Below are 24808 nucleotides of genomic sequence, written 5' to 3'. Positions count from 1 at the left end.
CTTGCTCAAAGGAAATAATAATGATTAAAGTTATATTAAATTAATTTTTGGGAATCAGACTCCCACTTTGAAGTCATGCAGTTTTCTTAAACCTCTTTAGGAACAGAGGCTTCCCTTTTTGAGGTTTACCATTCAATGGCTAATAAGCTGGGCTTTTGTTCACAAGCACACTCTGAATGTTTGAGAAACATAAAAATGCCTTTGCACTTGATGAGCTAACTGGGAAGCCTTGGAGATGTTTGGGTTGGAACAAGAGTCCACAGTGACTGGGAGCCATGGCCCAGAAAGGTCACCAGCTGCATTCCACAAGTCACACAGTGTAGTGCTGGGCAGTAACTGTATGTGCCTGAGTTGAGTACCTGTTATCAAACTAACCTCAGAGAAAATATGTTTTAAAACAGCTGTGACATTTTCAATGGGAGGATTTGGCCAGGGAAGCATCCTGTTCTAGTGATACTCCATAAAAGATTAGTGGTGGTTTGTTTTGCTCTGTGCTGTTGCAGAGGAGCTGTTAAAGAGAACATATTGGAGCATCATTTGTTAGATCAAGGTTAAAAGACACTGCTAAGGGCACCAGAGAGGACTGATTCCTACTTAGCCTAGTTCCTAACCAACACGATCAACTGAGTTATATCTCACAAGTGGCACTTTATGTTGCACAGAATCTCTCTCCCCTGTCAAGTCTCCGAGTGAAAGTAATGGTCTTTGAGAATGAAGAGTATTTTAGTTCAAGGATCACTGTCACCATACTTACTCTTTTCAAGTATTGCCTTGATAGTAATATTTTGATAAACTACATCCTCCCCAGCACATGGAGAAAGCATTTACTGTAAGGCCCAAGTACAAACAGAATGTGAGGGATGGGTGTGTGGACATATCCAGCCATCTCCATAGCTGGACAAAGCAATCTGTAGCTTTTAATAGAAGGAGATGAGTCCCTCTGCCTTTGCTCCCTCACTTCCCTGAGTTCCCATGGACGCAGCTGTGCACTGGGTCTGATTTCCAGCCCTCAGCAAGTGAGCAAGGGTAGGTCTGAATGGGAAACACACCTTTCTAATCACTGGACCTCTCACTGATTTCCTGTTGAGTAATGTAAATCCTGAACAATGGAAGACAAACTCCAGCAGGAAACTATGGGCAATGAATTATCAGATTCCAAATAAATATGTGAATGAAGGAAACGATCATCCCACAGTCTTAAGGGAGGGAGTGGCTGGGCATGGATGACTCCTGTGTTTTTTTTTCCAAGGGATATGAGCCCTCTTCCTATACATTGCATTATGTTTGAGATCTTCTACCTTGGGGTCACTCCTGATTGAACAGTGATGCTTTGTGGGTTTTTTTTTCTTACATACACCCTGCCATTTTTCAGTGTGATGTGCTTTTGTGCTTCCTGTTGGTATTAAGAAAATCACGGGGGGAAGAATCTCCTGTCCTCCTTTGCCACTGGCCGTGATGCCTTGTGCTGGTGCTCTCCCTGTCTGCCTCAGTTTTCTCTTTGGAACGATATTGATCTCCCCCACAATATCTGTATAATTTAGGATTTATTCCCCAAAATTAAGAATATCTCGCAGCTAAAGCCATTCATGGGCATACCTTTATAATAGCAAAAATACTGGTTGGCCAGGGAAGTCCTTGCACTTGGCCTAGGATGGCTCCAGTAAGATGCAGCAGAGTTAGACAGGCCATGCCGTGGTGAGGGAAATGATTTTTTTATGACCTAGTGTGAGAGCAGCATCTGCTTGCCCATGTTTTAATCTTTTATCAGTAATTTTAGAAGCAGGAATCTCTGTAGCTCATCAGATGAAGAATTTTTTATTTTTTATTTTTTTCCTATAGCTTGGGAATTACATATCTGGGTCACACAGAGGACCTTGAGACAAATTACAGAGGTAGCACACAGTCTTGAAAGCTTAAAATTTATGGATTCAGTGTCAGTTTATATGTGTCTTTTGGGGGCTGTGCAATTTTGAATTCCTGCCTCGGTTCGGTCCTGGGCAGCCTACATACCTGTCACTCTTTTACCCCCCGGCCCCTCTCCAGTTCCTTTCATGACTCTGCAGAGGTCTGTAGAGGAATCCTACTGCACTGGATCTTGGGTCTGAGGACCTTCTTTGCAACCAGAGCCGTGCATATGTCACTCTGTGGGATCTTACTGTCCCCATAGGCCCCTTCTGGGACTCTTTCCCTAGAATATGGTTTCCTGTGCTGCCTGCCAGCTTCCTAGCTCCAAAAGGCAGCTGAGCACTGAGTTTTATAGAGGTTTAAAGTCTTTGCACCTTAAGCACCTAAGGAGCTTATGAAACTTTGTCCACACAGAGAGAGATTAATGTATTTCTTTTCCTTCTCATTTGGAGCTGTAGCTTTAGACCTAAAGGCAAGAGGTGTCTTGTGCTGTGACTTTGAGAAAAAATGTTCAGATATTTACAATATTGTATTCCCCCCCGCCTCCTTCCTGCCCAGGACCATGAAATGCCACCCCTGTGCTGTTCGCTCACAGCTTGTGGTGCATCCACACTCTAAACTGGAGCAGGGATTTGACCTTGTTTAAAAACTGAAGCGAGCACAACCCACAACTTTACTTTTTTTTCCTGGCTAGGTTATTTTGAAGCTGGACCACTTCCCCAAGCCACAGCTTTTAGAAATGCTAGCCAGAGAATCAGAAACTTGGTTTTAACAAAAACCATCAAGTTTGCAGAAAAGCGCGTTAGCTCCAGCCTGCCTAAAGGAGACCTGCTGATAAATGGTTCTCTGTTTGGCCTCAACAGTTTATAAATGAATCACAAGGAAAGATGCCTACGAGAAGACAGGTTAAAAAGGATTTCTGTGCATATTTAAGATGAGAATACCCCAGAATGCTTATCTGTCTCTGTGACAACTGCCTGTGAGCTGAGTGGTGGCTTTTGTTGTGCCAGTGATTCTGCCTTTGCCAGCGCACTTATACCTGGGTGCTCAAAACACTGGCATTGACCAAAGTTCATTGTGAGAAGAACCCAAACTGCATTTGCATTAGACCAGTTAATGGCATTGAATTGTTTGCTAGAATAGCTTTTCTGCTTGTTTTCTGTGCAACAGACATTCAGCTTTGCAGGTGTGTGTGAAAAGGGGAAAAAAAAAAAAAGAACAGCAACAGTACAGATGGGAAAGTTACACAAATTTAAGGTTTGAATTGCTAATGAAATGGCTTCACTTCTGCTTGCTCCCAGCCTGTGTGCTGTGCCACTGTCACTGTGCTGTGCTCAGTCTTGTCGACTGAGCAAGGGTTGCTTTTCCCTGGGGATCTCATTTGTTTTGAATAAGGTAGTAAAGTTAGTAAAAACTGTATTGTTGTAGCTCTGTACCACACTGGAGACCTTACCTATGGTTCTGTCCCATGGCTGCTGGGAATGAGGAAGTAAGTGATATTTGAGAATAGCTTTGTTTAGTTAAGACTTCTGAAGTCTTAGAGTATTTCTGCTGCAGGAAATAGAGGGAAACAAGCACAAAGACCCCTAACACTAGATTGTGTGCAGAATACCAGCCCAAAACCACCCAGGTATATGGCATACTGGATACATTAACCAGCTCTGGATAGTTTTTGAAGCTCTCAGAACTGACTCTGCCTACTTGATGGAAACAGCTTTGAGAAGTTGACTCAAGCCATTCACACATGTAAAATGAGGAGGAAGAAAGGCACAGTACGTGCAGGATGTGACATTTTGTTGGGAAATTTCGTATTTAGTTGTGGCTAATGGGATAGGACAGAAACACATATTTTTAGACAATTGCTCCTGCTAATGCTGTTTAATTGGAAGTCTCAAGAGCTACAGATTAATCACTATCACCATTAAAATTTTCCAATATGAATGACTGCTGGAAATAATTATGGGAAATCGTTTTGTCGTATTTCCTGCCTCATATCTGTATAGTAAACATTCAGGTCTTTTCTTCTTGCTACATGGAAGTAATAAATATTTTTACCCTGGTTAAGCAGTCACTGTGTGCAAAATACAATATAGTAGTATATGAATGGAAGACACTTTGGGTTGGAAGAACTGTTTCGATGGGACAGCAAAGGGCTGTAAAATTGTATAGACCTCGATTAACTGAATGTACCTATGTTTTCCCTAATAGCATGATCTGAATTTATGTCTTAAAATGCTGTTGGGGCAGGAAGGCCATCTTGGCATGAGTACTCCCTGGTGTGATGCCTAGGTTGTCTAGCCATGGTTGTTGTACGTGCTGCTCCTGCACACTCTTTCATGCACCTTTCTGGGGAGGAGTAAATGGCTTTGCTCCAACCCCTGACTCTGGCTGCACCTCTTTGGGGAGTGTTGCTTTGTTGGGTTTTTGGCCAGTCTCAAAGAGAAAGTCCTGGTGCTCATCACCTAGAATGTAACACTGGTACCAAATTAATCTCAGATTTGGTTCCAAGATTAACTTTCAGGGTAGGTTGAGGTGTGTACCTGCTTTGCCATTTGCTTTTGCCCAAGAGAAAATCCAAAAGACCTATTTATGAAATCCTGAAAACTCCATGATACCTCCCTTAAGAAGTCATTACAGCAACAGTGCATGAACGTGACAGCAGAGGCAGGGTGGGCTGTACTATGGTACTGTAAGATAAATGGAAATGCAGACTGACAAGGAGCATTCACTATTCACTTCCTATCACAATTCCACCATTGTCTGCTCCTTCTCTTTGATGTCTGGTTAAAGAGACATCACTGATACCCAGAATGGGGACAGCAGGTGCTATATGATCATTATGGAGAGTTGCTTATAATGTGTAATACACAAGGCAGCTGGGGGGATGTTGGATGTACTTGGAGATTAATTTCCTTTGGAGATTTTATGTCTTTTGCATAGCCCCAGTTAATATGTCAAAATGAGCATCTAAGGCTGCAGCTTCCTACTGGGGGATACTGCTCTTTCCTGCAGGAGTAATTGAAATGCATTTGCAAAGGTGCGTTAAGAAAGTAGGAATGATTTTCAAAATGTCTTTCCTACAGTACCACAGGGGAACATGTACTTTGCCAGACAAATATGAAATGTCATCATTGTTGTCAGGAACAGCTAATGGCTCAGGTGGAGCAGTTTGCACACACCCCAAGGTTGCACACAGGAAGGAGGTGTTGTGAGGTTATGTTATAGTGGGGGTCTGTGTTGGCTGAGCATCTGCCTGCTTGCATGGAGATGTTTATATTGCCAGTAGCTTTTAAAATATTTTGATTAAATTAGGATTTTGAGTGGAAAGAACCTAGTCTTTTGCCCTGGGAGTTTAATGAAGTCCTGCCAGGGGTGTGAGTAGGATTGGTGTCCTCGCACATGTCCCACTGTTCCCTGATCGTTCTTTTAGAGCTGAGCAGCTGTGTCCCAGCAGGAGCAGGTGGTGAAGTGGTCAAGCTGGCTCCGACAGGAGGGGGGAGTTGGATGCTGGAGCACAGGGCTCGGCTGTAGAGTGTTGTGCTGGGAGCCACCACAGCCAGATGTCTGGGCAAGCACGGCCAAGAAGGAGCTCCCCACACAGTGGTGCTCTGGCATTAATTTACCATCAGTAATGCAAGAGTGGGTTATGACTTTATTCTTCCTGGAGTGAGTATTCCAGCCACCAGCTCAGATATTCAAGTTCTGTGGTGATGTATGAGCATTTTTCTTCTAAACAAACACCGCTTAACCCTTGAGTTTTATTAAACCTACCACCAACCTGCAAGCTTAGAAACTTCTCAGAAGAAAAGGGGTCTTACACTTTAATTTTGAGTTGCTGTTTGACACCTCAACAGCTTCTTTTGTCTGCCAGCCTCGGAGCAAGTATCAGAGGGGAGGATGGCTTCATCTTTCCAGGCAATGCGAATGGCATGAATAGGTGAAGAAGTTGCCTGAGCTCACATGGTGAGTCGGTGGCAGAGCTGGCAGCACAGCCTTTTTCTGATTGCCAGGGCAAATCCAGTGCCTTAGGCCAATGATGACCATTCTCTTCCTCACATTTATTACTGACAGCTGTTGAATAAGAACTGGTGCTTTTCTGTTTCTACCATTTATTGCTGGCCCAGTTAAGATCAGACATTTTTTATCCCACTTCCCCGCAGGTACTTCTCACAGTGCAGAGCAAAGAAACAAGCCACATCAGCACAAAGGGCTGAACTGTGGCCAGCACATCTCTGCAACGCAGAAGCTATCAGTGTATTTCACAAGTGGTCTCTCTCCCCAGTCCTTTCAGTTCTCAGGCTTTTGTCTACATGTGCCAGGACCAAGCCAGTGTGCTGCTATCGCATGGAAGTCCCTCTTGCTTGCACAGGACAAAGTTGTAGTGGGCAGTACTTCATCATACTTTATTAATTGCTTGGCTTTTTCTTTTGATTGAATCCACTCGGTGATCAGCCATTGTAGAAGGGAGGTGAGTTGGCAGCCATCTCACACTGACCTGCAAGTAGAGTTGAAGGTGTTTGCAGGTACTCCACATTCACACATGAAGTAGACATCTCTTGTTTTCTCAGACTAGGTCTTGCCTGTGCTAGTGTGATAGGCAGCCTGGGGTCACTTGCTCATAGGGACCTCATACAGTGCCAAATAGCATCTGTAGGGGAAAGGGAGGGCATCTGTGGCAGGTGGTGGCTTAGCGATGGAATGTATCTCAAATGTGAAGCTGATAGCTAAGATAAACAGAGAATTCAGTGCTTGATCCAGCTGAGCAAGCTGCTGACTGGTATTTTTGGGGTTGGTAGGGAGAGAAGTAGTGGCTTCTGCTGGCTACTATTGAGAGAGGTTCAGGATGGAAAAACTGGTTCTCAATGAAGCAGAAACAAGCTGGTTCTTCAGTGTCTCTGATAGCAATACAGATAAAACCCAGGAAAACATGTATTTGTGTAGAGGTACATGTGGGGTGACTGCTGGGAGGAAGTTCTTATTTTACATTTTCTACTGAGGAAAGAGTCATTGCTCTGAGAGTCTTGCCCTACAGTTGATGGTAGTTTTCTTCCCCAGCAATGAACAGACGTTGTTTCAGATTCCGTTGATCATGTATTTGAACAGAGGCTTGACAAGGGGTTTTTTTTCAGGTATTAATTATAGCTGACTGCACGGCCAATCCATCTTTTCGTTAGATGGAGTCACTGGGTGTTGAGTGATGTAACTTCAAATGTGATGAGTCTGCCATAGGTGAAGTTGTAGCAGTTCTTTGTCAGAACCAGTTCTGTTTCACATAATAGTAAATGGAAGAAAGGCTAATTGTATAATGACAAAAGACAACAATTGGAAGGAGATGAAAGATTCAGACATTGCAGTTTTGTGATTTCTCATTTCAATTCCAAAGTGAGAGGGGAAAAAATTCTTGCTTACCATGGCCACAGTTCCTTTTATCAGGTGTCTCTGGGCATGATCGCTTCTTCTGAGTCCTAGGATGTTTTATATTTTCTCATCCATAGCATATGGATGGTGAAGGACAAAGAAGCTCAGAAAGCACCTGTGGTTTTCCTTCCTCTGAAATGAGGCTACAAGAGTCTTAGCCAAGATTCCAGCTAGCTGAGCTGAGGATAGAGCTGATCTTGCCCCATCTGAGGAAGCCAGCGTCTTCTGAAATCCACTTTTGGGTTCATCTTTAAACATTCGAAGTCCAAGTCCTGCTTGGACTACTGAAATTAGATGCCCTGCTGAAGTTTGCAGTGATTCATTGGCAGTACGTTTTGTTGAGCAACTTCTTGGTTTTGTTTTGCAAGCTTTGAATCTGTCTTTGGTAGTCTAGATCATTTATCTTGCACTTCTCTACGTCTTCATATGGTAATAAGGAAGTTGTTCAAGCTTATGAGCATAACTCTGTAGATTTCCCTTGAATATGTAATTGGATAAAATGGGAGCATGAAGCATGACATCTCAGATAAAGTTGTTGGTCCACGTCGCACTTGTTTCTGAGATTTGTCCATTCCTGAAATTTGGGAAGGACCTTCTCCCTGAATATGCTCCTTCTTTGTGCAGCACTGTGTTCACTGGTGTGAAACACTGATTCCCGCTTGCTTCCTGCTTGCATCTTAAGGCACAAATACCCATCTCTCCCCAGAATACATATTCTCAAGTTGTTGCATTGTCAGCGCCTTAAAACCTGACTATTAAACTTTGCCCTCTGAAGGAAATGCATTCTGCTATTTGGATCTAGGCTGGTAGCAGATATATTGCATGTGTACTAATTAGTTACCAACCAAGCTGGCAACAGTCCGTTGCCCATCTATGGTGGGCTCTCATTAAATTGATGGTCACTTGAAAACTAAGCAAGGAGGCAGTGAGAACATAGCCTCAAGAGTTTGTTGGACTAGAGTGGTTTGAGAGACTTCAGACACCTGGAAGAAACCAGCCATGCAAAATCACTGTGAAGGGGTTTTTGTGGGTAATTCCTTTAACTGGCCTTGAAAAACTTGTTTCTGTCACAGAAATACAACTAACCAAGCAGTCACTGTTGTTTGGTTTTTCAAAAAAGCAATCTAGCCTGAATACAACAAAATTTAATTTGTGCCTTCCTCAACAATTGAAGGAAACTGGCCGCCTCATGGGTTCAATCCCTCTCATCGGGCTGACCTTGGGTGACTGCAGAGCTGTAGCTTATTGGTGTCTCATGCCAATGCTGAGATCAGCCCTCTGACTGAGAAATTCTCAGTCCCATGAATCCACAGGAGGTTTTGCATTAACTTTAAGGCTGCTGTTTCACCTCAATTTCAAGGTCTCTGTTTTAATCTCAAGACTCTCCTTGTTTTTCTGAGAAGAAAGCCCATTGATCCAGCTAGCACTTCTGATTAGCATGTAAGAGTAGAACCTGACCCACAATAGTAGGAAATAAAATGCTTAAATAGCTAAAATGGGATTAAAAAAAAAAAAAGAAGAATAAATTTATTAAATGATTTCTCTGTCAGTGATGTGTTTAGCAGGTATAGAAGACAGAATGAACTAAAACAGGCTTTGGCATTTCAGAAAGTGAGTCATTTTTTCTGTTGCATCATGTATAAACTTTTCCCTTCTCATGTATGTATGGTTGAAATTACTTTGAGGTTTTGAATTTTCACTTCAGCTCTCTGTTTTTTATTATTTTCAAAGATTACTGAGAGTGATGGTTGATAGTCTTTAATACTGTGCTCGCATCACCTTGTTCTTTAGGTTTTGGTGGTTTTTTTTTTTTTTAAATAAACCAGTGAGCAACATATAGGTATTTAAATGAGCTGAGAAGTTATTGGTTTCTCCTGTTTAGTAGGAGTAAGAAGTAGGTGTATTTGATGGATCCATAACCTGGTGGCAAGGGGTGCTGCTGTCAAATAGCCTTTACACAGGGGACCAAGCTTGAAATCCTTTTGCAGTGTGGTCATCGCTTCAAATTCTCAAGAATTTGTACAGATTCCTTGAAATCAGTTTAAAGACCATGAACATGGTGCTGTTGCAGTCAGCTGAGATAGCAGACAGGTGTGTCTTTTCTTAAAAGAGTGCAAAACTGTATTAAACCCTCTGAGGTTCTCCATGCTGAAGGAGCACTATGTGGAGCACTATGAAGGAGCACAGCTCAGTGTCCCAGGAGTTTTAAGATAAAGTCTACAGCAGACAATGAATACTGAGAGAGGCCAGGTAGAACTATGGTATTTAAATGGATACCATGGTCAGGCCCAGCACCGAAGCCAGTTGGTCTCCACATGCCAGGACCAACAAGATGTTGTACATGCTTGATGGGATGAGGATATCCAGCAGACAGAGGTGTGTTAAACCTGCCTCTGTGTGCCCATCTTGTAGGGAGAAACAGCTGCTCCTCAGGGTGAGCTTAATGACATTCTTTCTTTGAGTTCACAGCTAGCGTCAGCAGCTGAGCGTTGCAGGAAAGAGATGACTTGTCCTAACCCGAAAGCAGTTGGGCAAAGGAACATCATCTGGGCTTCACCCTTTCAGGAAAATTGTTGAAAGACAGGCAGCTTCTACAACTGACTTTTTGGGCTGGTGGGTTTCTTGTGCAGCTTTCACTTGGTACACTGCCAATCCTGGTTCATCCTTACTCTTGCTGAAGCTTGCTTCAGATCCAGCACTGAGGATCAGTGCTTTTGCTACAAGTAGTCTTTGTAACAATAAGAGGAAGACTTGCTGAATGAGCTTAAACAGCCAGGAAATGGGTGCCACCACAGTAATTTCTCCCAACCCTCACTGATTTTCATTTTGAGAGAGTTATGTTTGGGGAGGGTTGTTTTTTGTTTGTTTGTCTAAAATAAAAAAATATCTTACCCTCCTTCATGGAGCTGCTGCGCCAAATGTTTTCAGAACTAGTGTGCAGCTGCCCAGTCTACCTTGTCTTGTTAGAAACTGGCTTGATCTTCAGTCTTGGCAGATCCAGTGAGAGTCTATGAGATCTATTAGAAGGGTCTAAGGTGACTCTTTGGTATGAGAGGGTAGGCATTTCACAGCTTGCTAAATGTCAGCTGTGACAGTGCAATGCCTGGGATGTGCTCTGTCAAGGTTTGAGCTGCAGTTACGGCATCCCGGAAATGTAAAGCTGGAAGGGGCTTTAGGAGATGATTCTTTCCTTTTCCTGGCAATAGCAGGATGTCAGCTGGTAGTGATCCTGTGCCATGTTTGTTGTTATGTTGCCACTGAGCCTTTGTAGCTGCTGGGACCTATGTAGCCAGAGCAGGTTCCCCTTGGGGTTGCCTCTGTGACTTTCACCCACCCAGCCATGCAGATACAAAGTGTGTGGAAGAAATTTGCTGTTGGGCCTGTTCCTCAAATGTCCCTGATTAGTCACTGCCAATCTGAAATACTAAAGACGTGCAGAAACCTTGCGAGGAGCTTGGCCAAGCATGCCAAGGTCCTCTGAGGTAGAGTTCAGCAGTCTGAAGAGCTTGCCTGATTACAGCAAGGTAGTAATGCAAAGTGACTCACACGAGATTATCTTTAATGTCATTGAGTGCTTCTTCTCATTACAGTTGACAACAGCCTGCTGCTGTTGTAATGGGGTTTTACTTGACGTGGCTGCAGTGTTGTGAGGTACAGAGAAGTGCTGGGGTACGAGATGCCCCCTAATGCAGTCCAGGCAGCATGGCTCCATGCTCCCACGGCTGGTGGTAGTGGCATTGCTGCCGCACTGGGGGCAGGTGGCATGGCTGGGTGATAACCAGAATGAGTAAATCCTAGCAGGACCTTTGCTTTTCAGCTATAAGTGGTGATTTCTGCCTCAGGTTGGGTTTATGGAAAGCAGCGTGAGGTTTGGTTTAGGGAAGAATAAAAAAAATAGTCCTTTTGAAAAGCAATTTGTTTCTGCTTTCTGTGAGCAAGGCTTCCAAATGGAGTTGGTCAGTTCTGCAGTGCGATCAACAGGACTGGAAAAAAATACCAAGTGAAGTAACACAGTGGCTGTGGTAAACATGAACTGAGGCCTTGGAAGTAGCTAATGGCATACCACAAAAGAGTCTCCTTTCACCCACCGCAAGCCATGCCAGCAGAAAGCACTGCCAGTGCTGGCGTCTAGCAGAGGAAAGCATCATTTGGCTCCCTTTTGGATTTCATTACTCTTCCTGCACTCCCTCCTGCTCACAGCAAAAGCCTTTCCAGTTGTAAAGAAGTGAATTAACTGCCTTCGTGTCAGTGATGGATGAGGCGCTTTCTCCCCCTTCAAAGAGGCAAGCCGTGCCGGTGAATGCAGGCCAGCAGAGTTGAAAAGTCCAAGCAGAATAGGAGAGCCCTTGGGGTGACCCAGCTGTCAGGCAAGACACCCTGGGGATGGCTCCCACCGATGCCCTTCGAGCGGGAACAAAAGCCACTCTCAGTGTGTTCGCTGGGCCTCAAGGCTCTTTTTTTCTTGTCTTTCCTGCTTTCAATGGACTTGGGCACATCCCTTAACACACAGCAGCCATTTGTGCGAGGATCACGGGGCCTCAAAGTCTTTCAGAGGGTACTTCTCCGCCCTGCACAAAGGAGGCTTAGCATGCCAGTACTTGGGAGATCTCCTTTCAGGCGTCCATAGCTAATCATATTAAAGGTGACCTCGTGGGCAGCGCTTTCCATTGTTGCCATATGTTTTGTCCAGTGCTTGAGTGATATTGCGCATTGGAATGTATTCATGCGTCGCCTAATTTAATCACCAGGCTTAATCCCTTCTCCTGTTCTACACCCTTAGAATTTACTGGCTCCTTTCTAGCCTCCCATACATTGTCTAGGTCTCCTTCACAACATACCAATGCCTGGAGATATTTTTATTTATTTATTTACTTTCAGAGTACATTTGAAGAAAGAATAATCTCAACACCAAACACAGCAACCTCTACAAAGGCTGAGTGGGTGCAATAGATGTTCTAAAGAGGCTGATCCTTTTTCCCTGTGATCTTTTTCTTCCATCTTTTCCATAGAGAAATTAAGGATTAGGCTCATGGGTCTAAAAAACTCAAAACAAAATACTACGAATGGAAAAATGACTGAGAAAGCAGTGTGTCTCCTTTTAATATTGTTGGAATAAATAACTAATTTTAAGAACTTGACTGTCTCTGTAAAACATGGTGTTGGTTTCTGCCTTTAAAACTTACTGCTTTGGTACAGACAACTCCAGTTCCAGGACTGACTGGACACAATTAACCCAACAAAGCCCCAAGTCTGGAAAGCCTGATTTATGCAAAACTACCACAAAACCAGAGAGCACTGCAAGAGCTGCCATGCTCCACAGAAGGGAGGCATTTCTAGGGGGCGGTGCTTTACAGACTGTCTTTTAAGGATGATTTCTAAAGATTTTTCTAAGACATCCCTGCCCCAGCTGACTCTGCCGCATGGAGGCATATGTTAAAAATGGGAAATAGAGATTCAGTTGTGTTGTGACTTGCTTTAGGAGTGGGTGCGGTCAGCCCTAGCAAGGCAGTGATGAGATTTTAGGATGATACATGATCAGGTTGCTAGTATGCTGAACTCCCAGGGACAGGAAATCTTTTAATTTCCTTGCACTGCTGAGGCAGATTGTTAAATAAATACCTCATGCTTTGGTTCAGCTCTTAGATACTCCTTCTCTGCGTACAGCGTGCTGGTACCCACAACTCTAAACAGTGGACTACATCCCAGATGTCTTTGAAACCTTAAACATAGCTTGTACCAATTTAACTGAATTACAGCTTTAGGTTTCCGTCTCTGTGTGCGTGTGTGCGTCCACACACAATTTTGTTGCAGCTGAGTTCTCGCACATGAGCTTGCTGATCTCCTGTGACTGTGTGTTATGGTTTGGGTTTGATAGGAGGAAGGAGGAGTGACGTAAAAGATTGCAGATTTGTGACTGGTTTTAAAAATTGTTTCAAAATATTATGTATCTTCATTTTGAAGAAATGCAGGACTGCTTGGAAATCACAACTACTGAACATAAACCATGTTGAGCCCCTTACATATGTTGAATAACAGTGTGGAATAGAGGGTTATAAACAGAATGCTGTTACAATGCTGGAAGATCACTGACCCTACCCCCTGCACTCCAGCCCGGGGATCGACAGCAGTGCCGTGGGCTCCGACATCCACTTTGCCCTGCAAAAATACTTTACATGTTACACCTCACCTTTTCAGAGTGAACCTTGCCAGAGCCCTTTCTGAAGCACCTACATGCACAAATCACTTCCCCACTGAAGTGCAGCTGTGTCAGAGCCAGAGAAAGACAGCTGGCCATGGGTTAGCATGAGGACGGGGTGCCCGTCCCACTGCCAGCGGGCTCTGGGATCGCTGGGACAAGTTGCCTGGCCCCCATCCACTCCTGCTGCCTTCTTTCTCTGTGACAGAGGAGCTGCAAGGCCCCTGGGAAAGTGTGAGTGGGAGCCGGATGCTGCCAAAGGAATTCAATCGAGCCACAGCCAGCCCCTTCCCGGGGGAGCCCAGTGGTTGTGCTAATAGCAGCAGCTCTTGCTGTTCATGGGAAGGGGCAGGGATGTCCTTGGAAAGCTTTGGATATTCTGCTCATGCACCAAACAACTGTGCTTAGACACGCCACGAGATTTAGTTAAGTAAGGGATAGGAGGTGATGGCACAAAGCCCACATCTGCCTGGGGAGGAGGCAGCTGGCACTGCCATGGGTGGCATTTTATGGCGTGCAGTGTGTGGAGAAGGTGCTCTGTGGAAGGCAGGAGGTTGAGTGCATGTGGCAGGAGGTGCTTTCCCATCCCATGCTGCCAACAGTGTCTGGGGGAGGTTTGGCCAAGGACACAGCTGAGCTGCTTGCAGTCCTGGCAGGTTGTAACAAGCTGCAAGAGAGTCCAGATTGTCCCCAGAGAATGAGCAAAGCTCAAGTCACCAGTGCTAGGGCTGGACTTCAGGACTGCCAGGTATTTCATAGCAGCACCCCAAAGGATGGCGGAGAATGGCATGGCTGTCAAACTGAGATCAGCATGGTGTGATCAGGGTATTCCGCATCTTCATAGTCCCAGCTCTAGTTTAATGGCTTGCAGATATAACTAAACCTAGAAATACTGTTGTGATCTCCCTTGTTACCTGGCAGAGCTCTTATCACTTCAGCACAGGGGCTTTTCATATTTTAATAGGTTTATCTCTTGTATGGAGGGTATTACAAGCTTTCATTTGTCTTCCAGTGCAACTCTATAGAAATCCCTCCAGGCATGAGGCAGTACCTGGGTGCCGAATTAATGTGTGCTCCTGGGTTCTCACAGCTCCATTAGTGGCTTAGCAGGGGAAGCAGTTAGCATTAACAAACTTAAGAAAATAGGATTTGCTCTGTTTGATCTGCCCTCAGCTCCTTGTATCCTCCCAACAGCAATGACAAAGAGTGGGCACATTACAGGAAAACTCAAAACAGTCATAGAGAAGACACAAATTAGGCTGATTTGTAAAATGTGTATCAGCATCCTCCAAGGTTCATAGGGGTGGAGGGAAAGTTGTGCTATAGTCAGGTGCAGTAAAAGGTACCAAACCATTTTTCCTCCTGCCGCACGCACAGACACATCTACACCCAGAGCTCTTACCTTGGCTTTCCTGTGACTTGAGCCATTTGAAAACAGTGTGGTGTCCCATCCTCCTTCAGGTAACCACTGCCCTGTGCTCCATTGCTGGTGTGACACTGGGGCAGCTCTCAGAAACCATCCAGCACTTTGTGAAAGGCTGTTCATCCCTGTGCTTTTCATCAAATGAACGTTTACCATTGTTGGTCTTCTTGTTCTGCTTTCCATTGAAGAAACTGCCTGTGAGCTGCATGCTGTGTTTTCCTTGTGGTGCTGTGTTCCTTAGCAGAGCTGTGCATCCATCAGTGGTGGATCTGCCTTCTCTTTGGGAGCCACCGACTTCTGCATTGCTGTTCTCTACTGACCACAGGCTCTCGCAAAACAGTAGGGCCAAGTGTGAAGCTAAACTTCAGTCTGCTTAAACCCAGCGTCAGTAAGTTGAGACCTGTTTTCAGACATGACTGTCAGGTGTCTGAAATAGCAGCAGTTGAGGATAATGACCTGTTACCTGTAGTACCCTCTAATAATGACATACCATGCAGTGAGTTTAGAGAGGATTTCCACTTGGTTGTGTTGCTTTTCATATAAAGCAGATGTGGAACACACCAGTTGGTTTTATTAAGTCTTTCAGGCTCTCACATACCATTTAGGGACAGAAATGCCTGAGTGATCCCTTTCTGATCAAGCTTTGCTTTTACGCATTTGATCAAGATGGCATATGTATGGACTTCCATACCACCCAAGCTGCACAAAAGCTGGTGTTGGTCCCACAGACCCCCTCAGGTCCTGAGTAGGACCAACTGGCAGGCTGCAGGCAAGGCAACTGCACAGAAATGCCTGTCTGTTTGGCTGCTGACACTTGTCATCTTAAGGGAAGTTTTACACCAGCTGTACCCTTAAAGTTTCTCTCCGTGTTAATAGTGAGAAATGTTTCTTTTTTTTTCATGGTTATTTTAACTCACTTGGTCTATTTGCTTGAGGGTTTTCAGAGAGGTGGATGCATTTGCTGCTTTGCCAGCCCATGTGTACAGCGAGCTTTCTGACGAGCCAGGGATTATGAGGTCCCAGGTCCCTCTCAGTCCTGGGTGTCTGTGGCAGGTGCTGCTGGTGTCGGTGTTGTGCTCCCCTTGCCCGGGCTATGCACCAGCTGCTAGTGCCCATGGGCTTTGGCAGTGCAGTGTCAGCAGCTGCATTTCCCCTTTCTCTTCTCATGCAGCAGACCCTGCTCTTGTCTGTTTCTGTTCACACTAATTACAGGTCCCTGTGCTGCTCCTTTGGCCTCTGGCTGTTGGCCTCTGGTCTCTCCTGGGGAATTTTAACTCTGGTAAGGTATGTGATGTCTGAGTGCTGCCCTCCAGCCATCAACTTCTTCATGGAAAGGGAAACTTCACTTGCCAGCAACTCTAATTGCTTTGAGAAGGGTCAGTCCTGCCTCCCTAGGAGTTTCTGGGGTTGTTTCAAATTCCTGATTGCAATCTAGCCTCTTAACAGCCTACTTGATCAGCCTCCTCTCCCAAATTCCTGCTTTCCCAAGTGAATTTCCATCTCTCCCAGGTGAAAAAGAAGCCTTTGGGACTGGGCAGGATCTAACTGTTCCCCTATTTCCCCTAAAGCCTGTAGTCATCATCAGTCTTCAAAATGCAAGAATTTTCTGCAGCCCAAAATCTCTCATCCCTATTGAGGCTGGTAAAACCCAGCCTGTGAAGGCTTTGATATTGCACAAGATGGAATCAAGGAAATTGTCTTTTGTAAGAGCACTGGCGGGGCTGGGAGAAGCACAGGAGCCTGGAGTGCTTTAAAGAGAGGCTGGGAGGCAGGCTCTGAGTAACAGAAAATGGCTAAGCAGTGAAATTTGGCATGTATCTTGTTAGCATCAGTTTTTTATGTGGCATTTCCTAGGGATGTTTTGCTTTTATTTTAAAATTGATGTATGTTTAGAAAATACTTTTAACTTCATTGTCAGTTCCCTAGTGGTCTAGAGCATGCGGTGCAGTGTCACAATTCATTAGCTTCTGAAAAAGGTATCTTTAATCCACCAATGTAAACCCTTTGCAATTGTATAATCTGTATTTTAGTCCTGTGGTTTCCTAATCATGCATCTAGAGAATGAGCTCATCCAGTTTGTAAATTATAAAGTGAACACAAATATTCAACTCTTCTTTCTACATAAATCTGGACCCATTTCTTCATGGATTGTGTTTGAAACCTCCAATGCAGGCAAGTGTGAATGCTTAAAAATAAACTCACTTGCAGTTTATATTTTTGCCAAGTGGTGAAAGTTGTCTTCTGCCCCATCTTTTCAGAAAGGCTCTTCAGCTTTGACTTGCAGCTGTGAAATAAAAGCCATGGGTATGATGCCAGCTTGCCGTTTTGATGACAGGATCTGTATGTCTTTGCAAAGGATCCAGCCATGCTTCTTTCTGGGTTTGCTGTAGTGCCTGACCACCTGTAGCAGAGATTTTGGGGGCCACTAGACAACAACAGAGCAGCCTTTGTATGTGCTAGGGAACTTCATTCCTGTCATGGGAAGACCCTGGGTCCTTGTTGTATCCCAGAGGAGAAATTTGAAGAGCAAGACCTGCTGCAGCCTGTGGGATAATTTAGTAATAGCTTATTGTGACTTTGGGTCCCAGGCTGGGAACCTCTGGCCTGGGAGATGAGTTTTAGAAGGGGGAAAAGCTATCTGCTATCTTCCATCTTCCCATGTCAGGGATTCACTGGATTTGCATGCATTTTATGCAGTTGTATAATGCAAGCAGCAGCAGAGGAATAACATCTGAGTAAACTTTGGGATTGTAAATTAGAAATGAACAGTGGGAGCAGAGTAATACCCCAAAGGAGTTTCAGCTCCTTTTCTTAGTCTGGATTGGGTTTCGGGTTGACATTGTCCTTTAGCCACATGCATGGATCTTGTAGCCTGTTAACAGAGGTAGCTTGCTGGCTGATGTTAAGAAAGAGGCATAAGAGAGGTGCGCAGCTTGGGTGGTGCAGAATAAGTAAAACTCAAAGTGATATGTTGTATTGTTCCAAGTAAGAGAGAACCCTTCTGCACAGGAGCCCTCTAAACTGGAAAGGAAAGCAGGAATGCAGAGGAGGTCTGTCATTGTTTAACCCCAGTTGACAACTAAGTTCCAAGCAGCTGCTTGCTCCCTTCCCCCTGCTCTGGTGGGATGGGGAGGAGAATCAGAAAAAGGTAAAACCTGTGGATTGAGGGAAGAACAGTTTAATAATTGAAATAAAGTAAAATATGATAGTAGTAATAATAATAATAGTAATAGTAATAATAATAATAATAATAATAACAACAATAATAATACAGCGCTGTCATCTCACACCCAGGAGCTCCAGGGTGTACAGGTTGGCTGGTGGTGGAGCATACTGGCTGCCCAGCATGTTCCTTGCTGATTCCTTCCTGTGCCTCCTGTTCATTTCGGTTTAGGGGTTGAGATATCTCAGGAGCGATGACAGTGGGGCAGGAAGAGGGTAGAAGAGCAGCTGTCAGTGATGTCTCCTTCCAAGCACCCTTTCCCTGAAGAGCAGGCTTGTGGGACAATTGATTTTACCTCTCCACTTTTGTTTGTCTCACAAGGATTTGCTATGCTGAGGGACACAGGGCAGCCGGGACATCTTCAGGAACCCACTAGAGAATTTAAACCTTCATCTGGAAAATGTGTGTTTAGGGATGAGGAGAAGGAATCCAACTGAGGAGGAAATGGGTGAGATGGCACCAGTGTAGGACCAGTTCAGGAGTTCCAACCAGTAGCAACAGCAGTCTGTAATCAGTTGCTGAGATTGGCCAAACATTCACTGTCTGGAGAGCCAAAAGAGAAGGACCACCCCAACCCAATGTGACAGGTAACTAGTTGAGCTGGTAGCGAGTTTCCTTGTCTTTCCTCTTTTTCCACAGCTGGACTTTTGGTCTCTCCTTTATGATCCCCATCCTGTCGTCACCACATGTTCTTCAGCCTCTACCCAGGGTCTTTCTCCAGCAATTTTGAACTGCAGCACAAATAGAAGAGCTCGTGGAAGGAGAAGTGCTTCGGTCTCAAGAGCAGCTTCTTTAAGTGAAAACGCAGCTGTGAGGTTTGCAGCCTGTGCTTCTGTAAAGGCTCATCCAGCCGGCGCAGCCAGCACCGCTGCAGTCCTTCCAGCACGCAGGAATTGGGAAATCCATTGTGAACAAGATTGAGTTTGATGGCCTGCATGGAGGCAGATGGATGTATTTTTAAGGCACAAGGTGCCAGAAAACTCTGTGATTACGTTACTGGAGCATGGCTCATTTTTTGTGGTTTTAAAAGTGAGTGTCAGGACTTCAGGGCTATTTTTTTTTTCGGGTCAAACCCGAAGCTTGGGCAGGGCATAAAAACCTGCTTGATGACTAAGTTTATTCTTAAAAAGCTTTCTAGAGCTTGCTTGAGAGAGGAGCCTTTATTCCAAGAGGGAGCTGATTCCAGTCTTTTTGGACTTCCATGCAAACGGGTTTAAAATTGAACGAGTGCCAAGGGTAGAAAAGAGCCCCTGCCTTTCAAGACACTGTTTTCAGTGTAATCTTTCAACCCAGTCTCCTGGTTTTTGTCTTGGAGGCTCATGTTCTGCCTCTCCTCTTTGCCCTGGGTGAACTCTTTCTGCTTGAGTACCCCACCACATTGGTGGAATTACCTTGAAGGTTTATAACCAAGGCTGGCCGAAGCATGCCCTTACATTGCCCCAGAATTGGGACATCTGAAATCTTTGACCTGGTTACTCGGCTGAACTGATAATACCTCTCTGACACAGTGCATGTGTAGGGAAAGCATTTTGTCTGATGACGGAGGTTTGCAGCTTGGAGCCAAGGCTGGGAATGGGGGGATCCAAGCCAAGCCATTTACTCAAGGGGCATGCAGAATTTGCCCAGTCAAGTCAGTATAGGTCCTGGCAGCATTTCAGCAGCCAGAAGCCTGCTCCTCAGGCTCTCCTTGTTGGAGCTACCAGGCTTTATTGCATGACTGAGCCCCTAATTGCTGCAGGTCTGAAACTTTCTTTAAAATGAGGACACCTTCTGGCTGCACTGAAGCCCAGGCAAGCCTGGAGGTCTATGACAGCGTTAAGCACTGTTCCCCCTTTCTTAAAATCCTCTTCCTGCCCTTGGTGGAGGAAGCCCCAGATATAGGCAGCTTCCCCAGCACCCCCCACCAAGGCCTGTCTGCCTGAGCAGGGCATTGGATTCCTGCAGGGATCAGGCAGCACAGAGCTGTTGGTGCTCTGGAGGGCAGCTGCCCTGACCCCTTCTGCTTTGGCTCTTGTCTCATGTCTGTCTGTGTCTATATGCTGGTTTGGTGTCTGCTCACCACTGTCAGGGAGGTGTGTGGGAACCCTTGGGTGCAGATGAAGCATGTTGATGTCTGATGGATGGAGGAACAAGGAGGAGCAAGGAGCATCCCACTGTCAGCCAACTGCTTCCTCTGCTGGATGTAAGGATGTAGGAATAGAGAACGGGAGGATGTTACTAATCTGAAGAGTGGAGCCACTGCACAAATGTTATGTGTGCACAGCCCTCAGTGCCCAGTGACTGCAGGCAGGATATGACTTTCCTCAAGGAGGTGGCATTATGTGCCACTCACTGTGAGTACATTCTCTTACTCTGTTGACCAGTCACGGGATAGCGTGCCCATACCTGCTTGGTACCTTTGGTGTGATAATGCCCTCCATGGAGGCAGCGATGCCCTGCCCATCAAACAGCCTGCCCCAGCCCCTTTGAATTTCTGTGCCCTGCTCCTCTTCTGTTTGGGTGTATAGCAATTGCGTTTGGTGGCGAGCAAGCCTATCCATCGTTGTATCCATACAGATCCCAATTACTCTTTTTGACAGCTCCTATTCATGCATCTCCCTGTGCCTCTGACATCTCAATTATTGATGGGGCTCGCCTGGTAGGCAGCACTCTGTTCTCAGCATGGCTATGTTCCAGCTCCCTTTCCCATTGAGTTCACGCACACACCATGTCGAACGTTTCTTTATGTGCAAAGCTATTGAAGTGGAAAGGGATCTTTATTAGCGTGTGAGCTCCAGGGCTACACAGCTGAAGGGGGCAGTGCAAGCCAAATCGCACCGCAGTATGGTGCTGGGAAATTTCCTCTCCTCTCCCAGTGAAGCCCAGCAGTGTCTTGTAAAATGAAATGATCTTGTATGTTCAACGGTGAAGATCCCTTGATCTGATGAGCCTTCATCGTGATGGGGTCACCCTGCACTTGCATTTGTGTAAGAAACCTCAGTCCTCCATTGGCCTTGCAGGCATAAAATCCGGTATTTTGAAAAGCAGTGCCCTTTGTCTTGGTATGTTTGTTTGCCAGCTTTGCAGCAAGCCTTTATGTTCTGACAGGGAGCACTGACAGACAAAAGAAGGAGCTTCAAACCAGCATGTGGTATTGGAGCAATGTTGTCAAATTGGTTAAGAGTTAAAGCTGTGCCAGAGGGACAATTGCAAAAGCCTACTTGTTTTGTAGGGCTTTGTGTATCAGGGAGGCTCTGGATGTCTCATGACATTGCTGTAGCAGTAGTCAGATTGAAGGAATGATGAAGTGGTCAATCAGCTCCTGACGTCTCTCCTGCTCCCAGCCTTGTCCTGCAACCTTCTTAAATTCAGAAGTAACCAGAGGTTTTGTGCTTAGTGAACAAAAGCAAAAGGAAAGGGTGGTTGCTGGAGAAGATGAGACCAGAGAGAAGCAGCAGTGTAGGGTGTGCATAGAACTGGGAAGGGACACTTGAGTTTTGTTTTGAGACCTGTGGCAGCAGGTGCCTCATAGGTTAGCTTTAGCATGAGAGGAAAAATCTGTGGAGCAGACCTTCCAAAGCACTGAGGTGCTGGGGAGCGTAAGTGCCTCTGTAGCTGAGCACGGCCATGCACATGAGCACATGTCTAAGGGTGCTCGGTGAAGTACTCCTGCAGCTCCAGTGGCAGAGAGGACCCAACTGCATGATATTGAGTGGGTGTGTACAACCTTTTCAAGTTTAGTAGGAAGCTTACAGTGTCTGCATCCCACTGTGCCTCCTGGCAGCACTCAGCTAGTCCTTCTCTACCTGCCTTACCTGCTGTTTTTTGGTGCTGGGTTTTGCCTGGGGACTCCGCGCTCCCTTCAGCGACCAAATGCCACCAACTGAGCCAGTGGTTGCACAGCCAGAGCTTGGCTGTTCATTCAGGATCTGTAAGAACTCCTGGCCTGGGTGACAGTCACAGGTCTTCTCTTTCCCTTCAGGGTCTGTAAGAACTCCTGGCCTGGGTGACAATCACAGGTCTTCTCTTTCCCTTCTCGCTGGCCATAACACTACATAAGCAGGGCAGATCTGCACAGGAGCATGGTTTTGTGCACCTGCGGTAGCATGGCTTGCCTTGAACTGTGGTTGCTGAGACAGACCTTTAGTTACGCATCTCTCTGTGTGACAGCGTGACCCTGACATTTCTCTGAGTAGGGTCCTCTTGTCACTGTGAGTGACAGTAGCATCCTCTTGCCTGACAATATTGCCTCATATGGTCAAGCTGTATATAGTTCCTGTTACACAGGCCTTGCTGGCACCGGTGGGTAGCAGAGGCAACTGAGCCTGCCAAGCAGGGTGTGTTTTATTTGTCTGGAATACCATAACCAGACAAAGAAGGGTTAAAATAACAGAAAGTTGAAAACCCATTATCTTCGGAACTATGATCTTTCCTTTTTTGGGTAGGCAGGTTCCATGGGACCCTGTCCCCCCTGATAGTGGAAAGGTCACCCTCCCATACCTGATTGCCCCACAGCTTTCCCTGGCAGCCTGTCTGAATAAGGCTGTTTTCCTTCCCAGCCCTTTTCCTTCCTTCCTTCCCTTCCCCTGGACTTGAGCTGGCACAGCCCCGAGTGGTGCTGGGGGCCCAGAGCCCAGGTGAGCTGTAAGCAGAGATGCTCAGTTACTGAAAGCCCAAAGCCCACTTAGCTGAGTGCTGCAAACAAGAGGCTCAGGCACTCCTGAGTTTGTCCTGATCAGAATTATTGCTGAAAGTGGCCAAAGCCACACTTTTGCCCAACTTGCACTTTCTTTTGTGTTTCTTCTGTAGCAGTTCTTCAGTGTGGTGTCCATTTCTCAAAGCACAGGACCAGGTGGAGCTCTGCCTGAGATACCTGCTGTCCCCGTCACCTCAGAGGCGCTGATATTCTAGCAGGAAAACTTTAGAAAACCTGGCCCAGAAAAATGGCTTTGGGCAGTTCCTAGTTCCTCCTTCAGTTCCACAAACCAGGGCAGCTCACTTGAGAGGACTCTGGTTATGGACCACATAACCAGCAAGGTGATCACCTGTCTCCTTTGGGGAGGTTGCTTGTTTATTACTGACCTCCTGCTCCCATGCATTAGCTGCTGTTTGCCATCATAACATCTGGGGAGGCTGGAGCAACAGCCCAGCTTCATGGATCTCAGCCAGAAGTGTCCTCAGCCCTGCTAGTCCTGCCTTAGACACCAGTCTCCAAAATGGATCTGAATAATCTGCTAAGGTGTGGTAAGATCAGAACTTGCAGGAAGGGGAAGTTGTGGACAATGTAAGTGTAAGAGGTTGCTGTCTGGACAGCAGTACCAATTGTGATACATGTACTATGGACACATGTGTTGCAGGAGTATGTGTTTTAGAATGGCTTGCAGAGTTAGGGGCATAGAAGTCAAGGGAGATCAGCTGGATTTGGCCTCAGCCTGGTACTCAGTTCTTAACTTGTATCCAAGATGGTGAATTTTTTGATGATTGCATGGTATGCAGTTTTATTTGGGTCAGTTAGAGCGCAGTGTATTATTTTGCTACCCTTTAGGGAAGAGAAAATCAGTGCACCATCTAATGATTCAGCACATGGGGTTTCTTAACAGCCTACGAGAGAAAGATGTTTTAATTCTGTGTTCATTCCTGCGTAAGCCGTTAATTTGAGTTAGCAAGTTCCTTGGAGTCCAGAGGAGAGGCTCTGTGATCAAATGGAGTGGCTCAACACTGCTTTCTCATCCTTTCCCTGTTTAAAAAGGTCGGGCTCATCATAACAAACCTCCTTCGACTTTTAGCCCTTGCAATGGACTTCCCAAACTGTTTCAAGAGTCCTGCGTGATCTAGCAGTGATCACAGCCCTGGTGGTAATCATCTCTGTGACCCCAAAAAAGCCAAAGCGCTCAGCACACAATGACTGTAGCTACCTCTTCTGAAGGATGCTGCCCCTCTTACCCAGGCTTCTGGCTCCTGGTCAGGGTCTGCAGCCCTTTTGCAGAGCCCAGAGGCTGCACCTCATGGCTGTGGGAGTTATTAGGACACCGGTCTGGGGGCCAGCAGCCTTCCACTGGGTAATGAGGGGCTGCTCGGTGTGCAGGGCTGTTGCAGGGCTCAGCCCTGAGCTGTTTTCTAGGCAGTTCAGCATATAAAATCACTGGAGACATTTTCAGCAAAAAAGTCTCCCCGCAGAACTGTTCTGTTGCTTGTTGAAAGAGGATTAATTTTTCCCCTTAAATAAAATGAGCCGTGTTTGAAATCAGAAAACCCTTGCTGAATGCCTTCTTGGAGCTGCAAAGAAAGCAGCTTCCAGGTCACATCATAGCCTCCTGCCGGACGCGGATCAAAACTGCAAACCGTTCTAACAGCTCTTTAATAACTCTGCACAGAAGGAAAAATCTGTCACCTTTCCCTCTGTGGTTTCTCCTCTGTTTTAACGCACTGGAGGAATGAGATGGAGCCGGGAAAGTTTTCAGAGAAAGACTCGTGGGAACCACAGCTGCCGATGGAGAAGACTCATTTCTTTAGTGTCTGAGGGGAACCGCAATTGCTTTGGTGAAGGGTGGTGTGTGTGGGTGGGTTTGGAGGGGTGAACTGTTTTGACCCATGCATTTCAGAAGAACCACGAACACTTTATAGTAACAAAGGGTGGAAAAAGCAAGAGGTTTCTGCAATGCAT

At 45.7% G+C, this 24808-nt stretch overlaps 1 protein-coding gene across 5 annotated transcripts in view; it reads left to right on the top strand.

The window, feature by feature from the left end:
- DIS3L2 (DIS3 like 3'-5' exoribonuclease 2) overlaps window positions 1-24808 on the top strand; it is a 198530-nt gene that overhangs the window by 131991 nt on the left and 41731 nt on the right. Inside the window, exon 15 of one of the 5 annotated variants that reach the window (XM_030496024.1) lies at window positions 18805-19161. The exons of the other annotated variants lie outside the window; for them this stretch is intronic. Within the exon in view, the coding sequence (XP_030351884.1) occupies window positions 18805-19086 (282 nt within the window). The 3' untranslated portion in view covers window positions 19087-19161. Of the gene's footprint in view, window positions 1-18804; window positions 19162-24808 lie in introns of those variants that run through there. 5 annotated transcript variants of the gene reach the window in all.

The sequence above is a fragment of the Strigops habroptila genome, chromosome 8, assembly GCF_004027225.2.
Source record: "Strigops habroptila isolate Jane chromosome 8, bStrHab1.2.pri, whole genome shotgun sequence".
NCBI classification, from domain to species: Eukaryota; Metazoa; Chordata; class Aves; order Psittaciformes; family Psittacidae; genus Strigops; species Strigops habroptila.
This window is presented reverse-complemented; position numbering and strand designations above follow the sequence as displayed.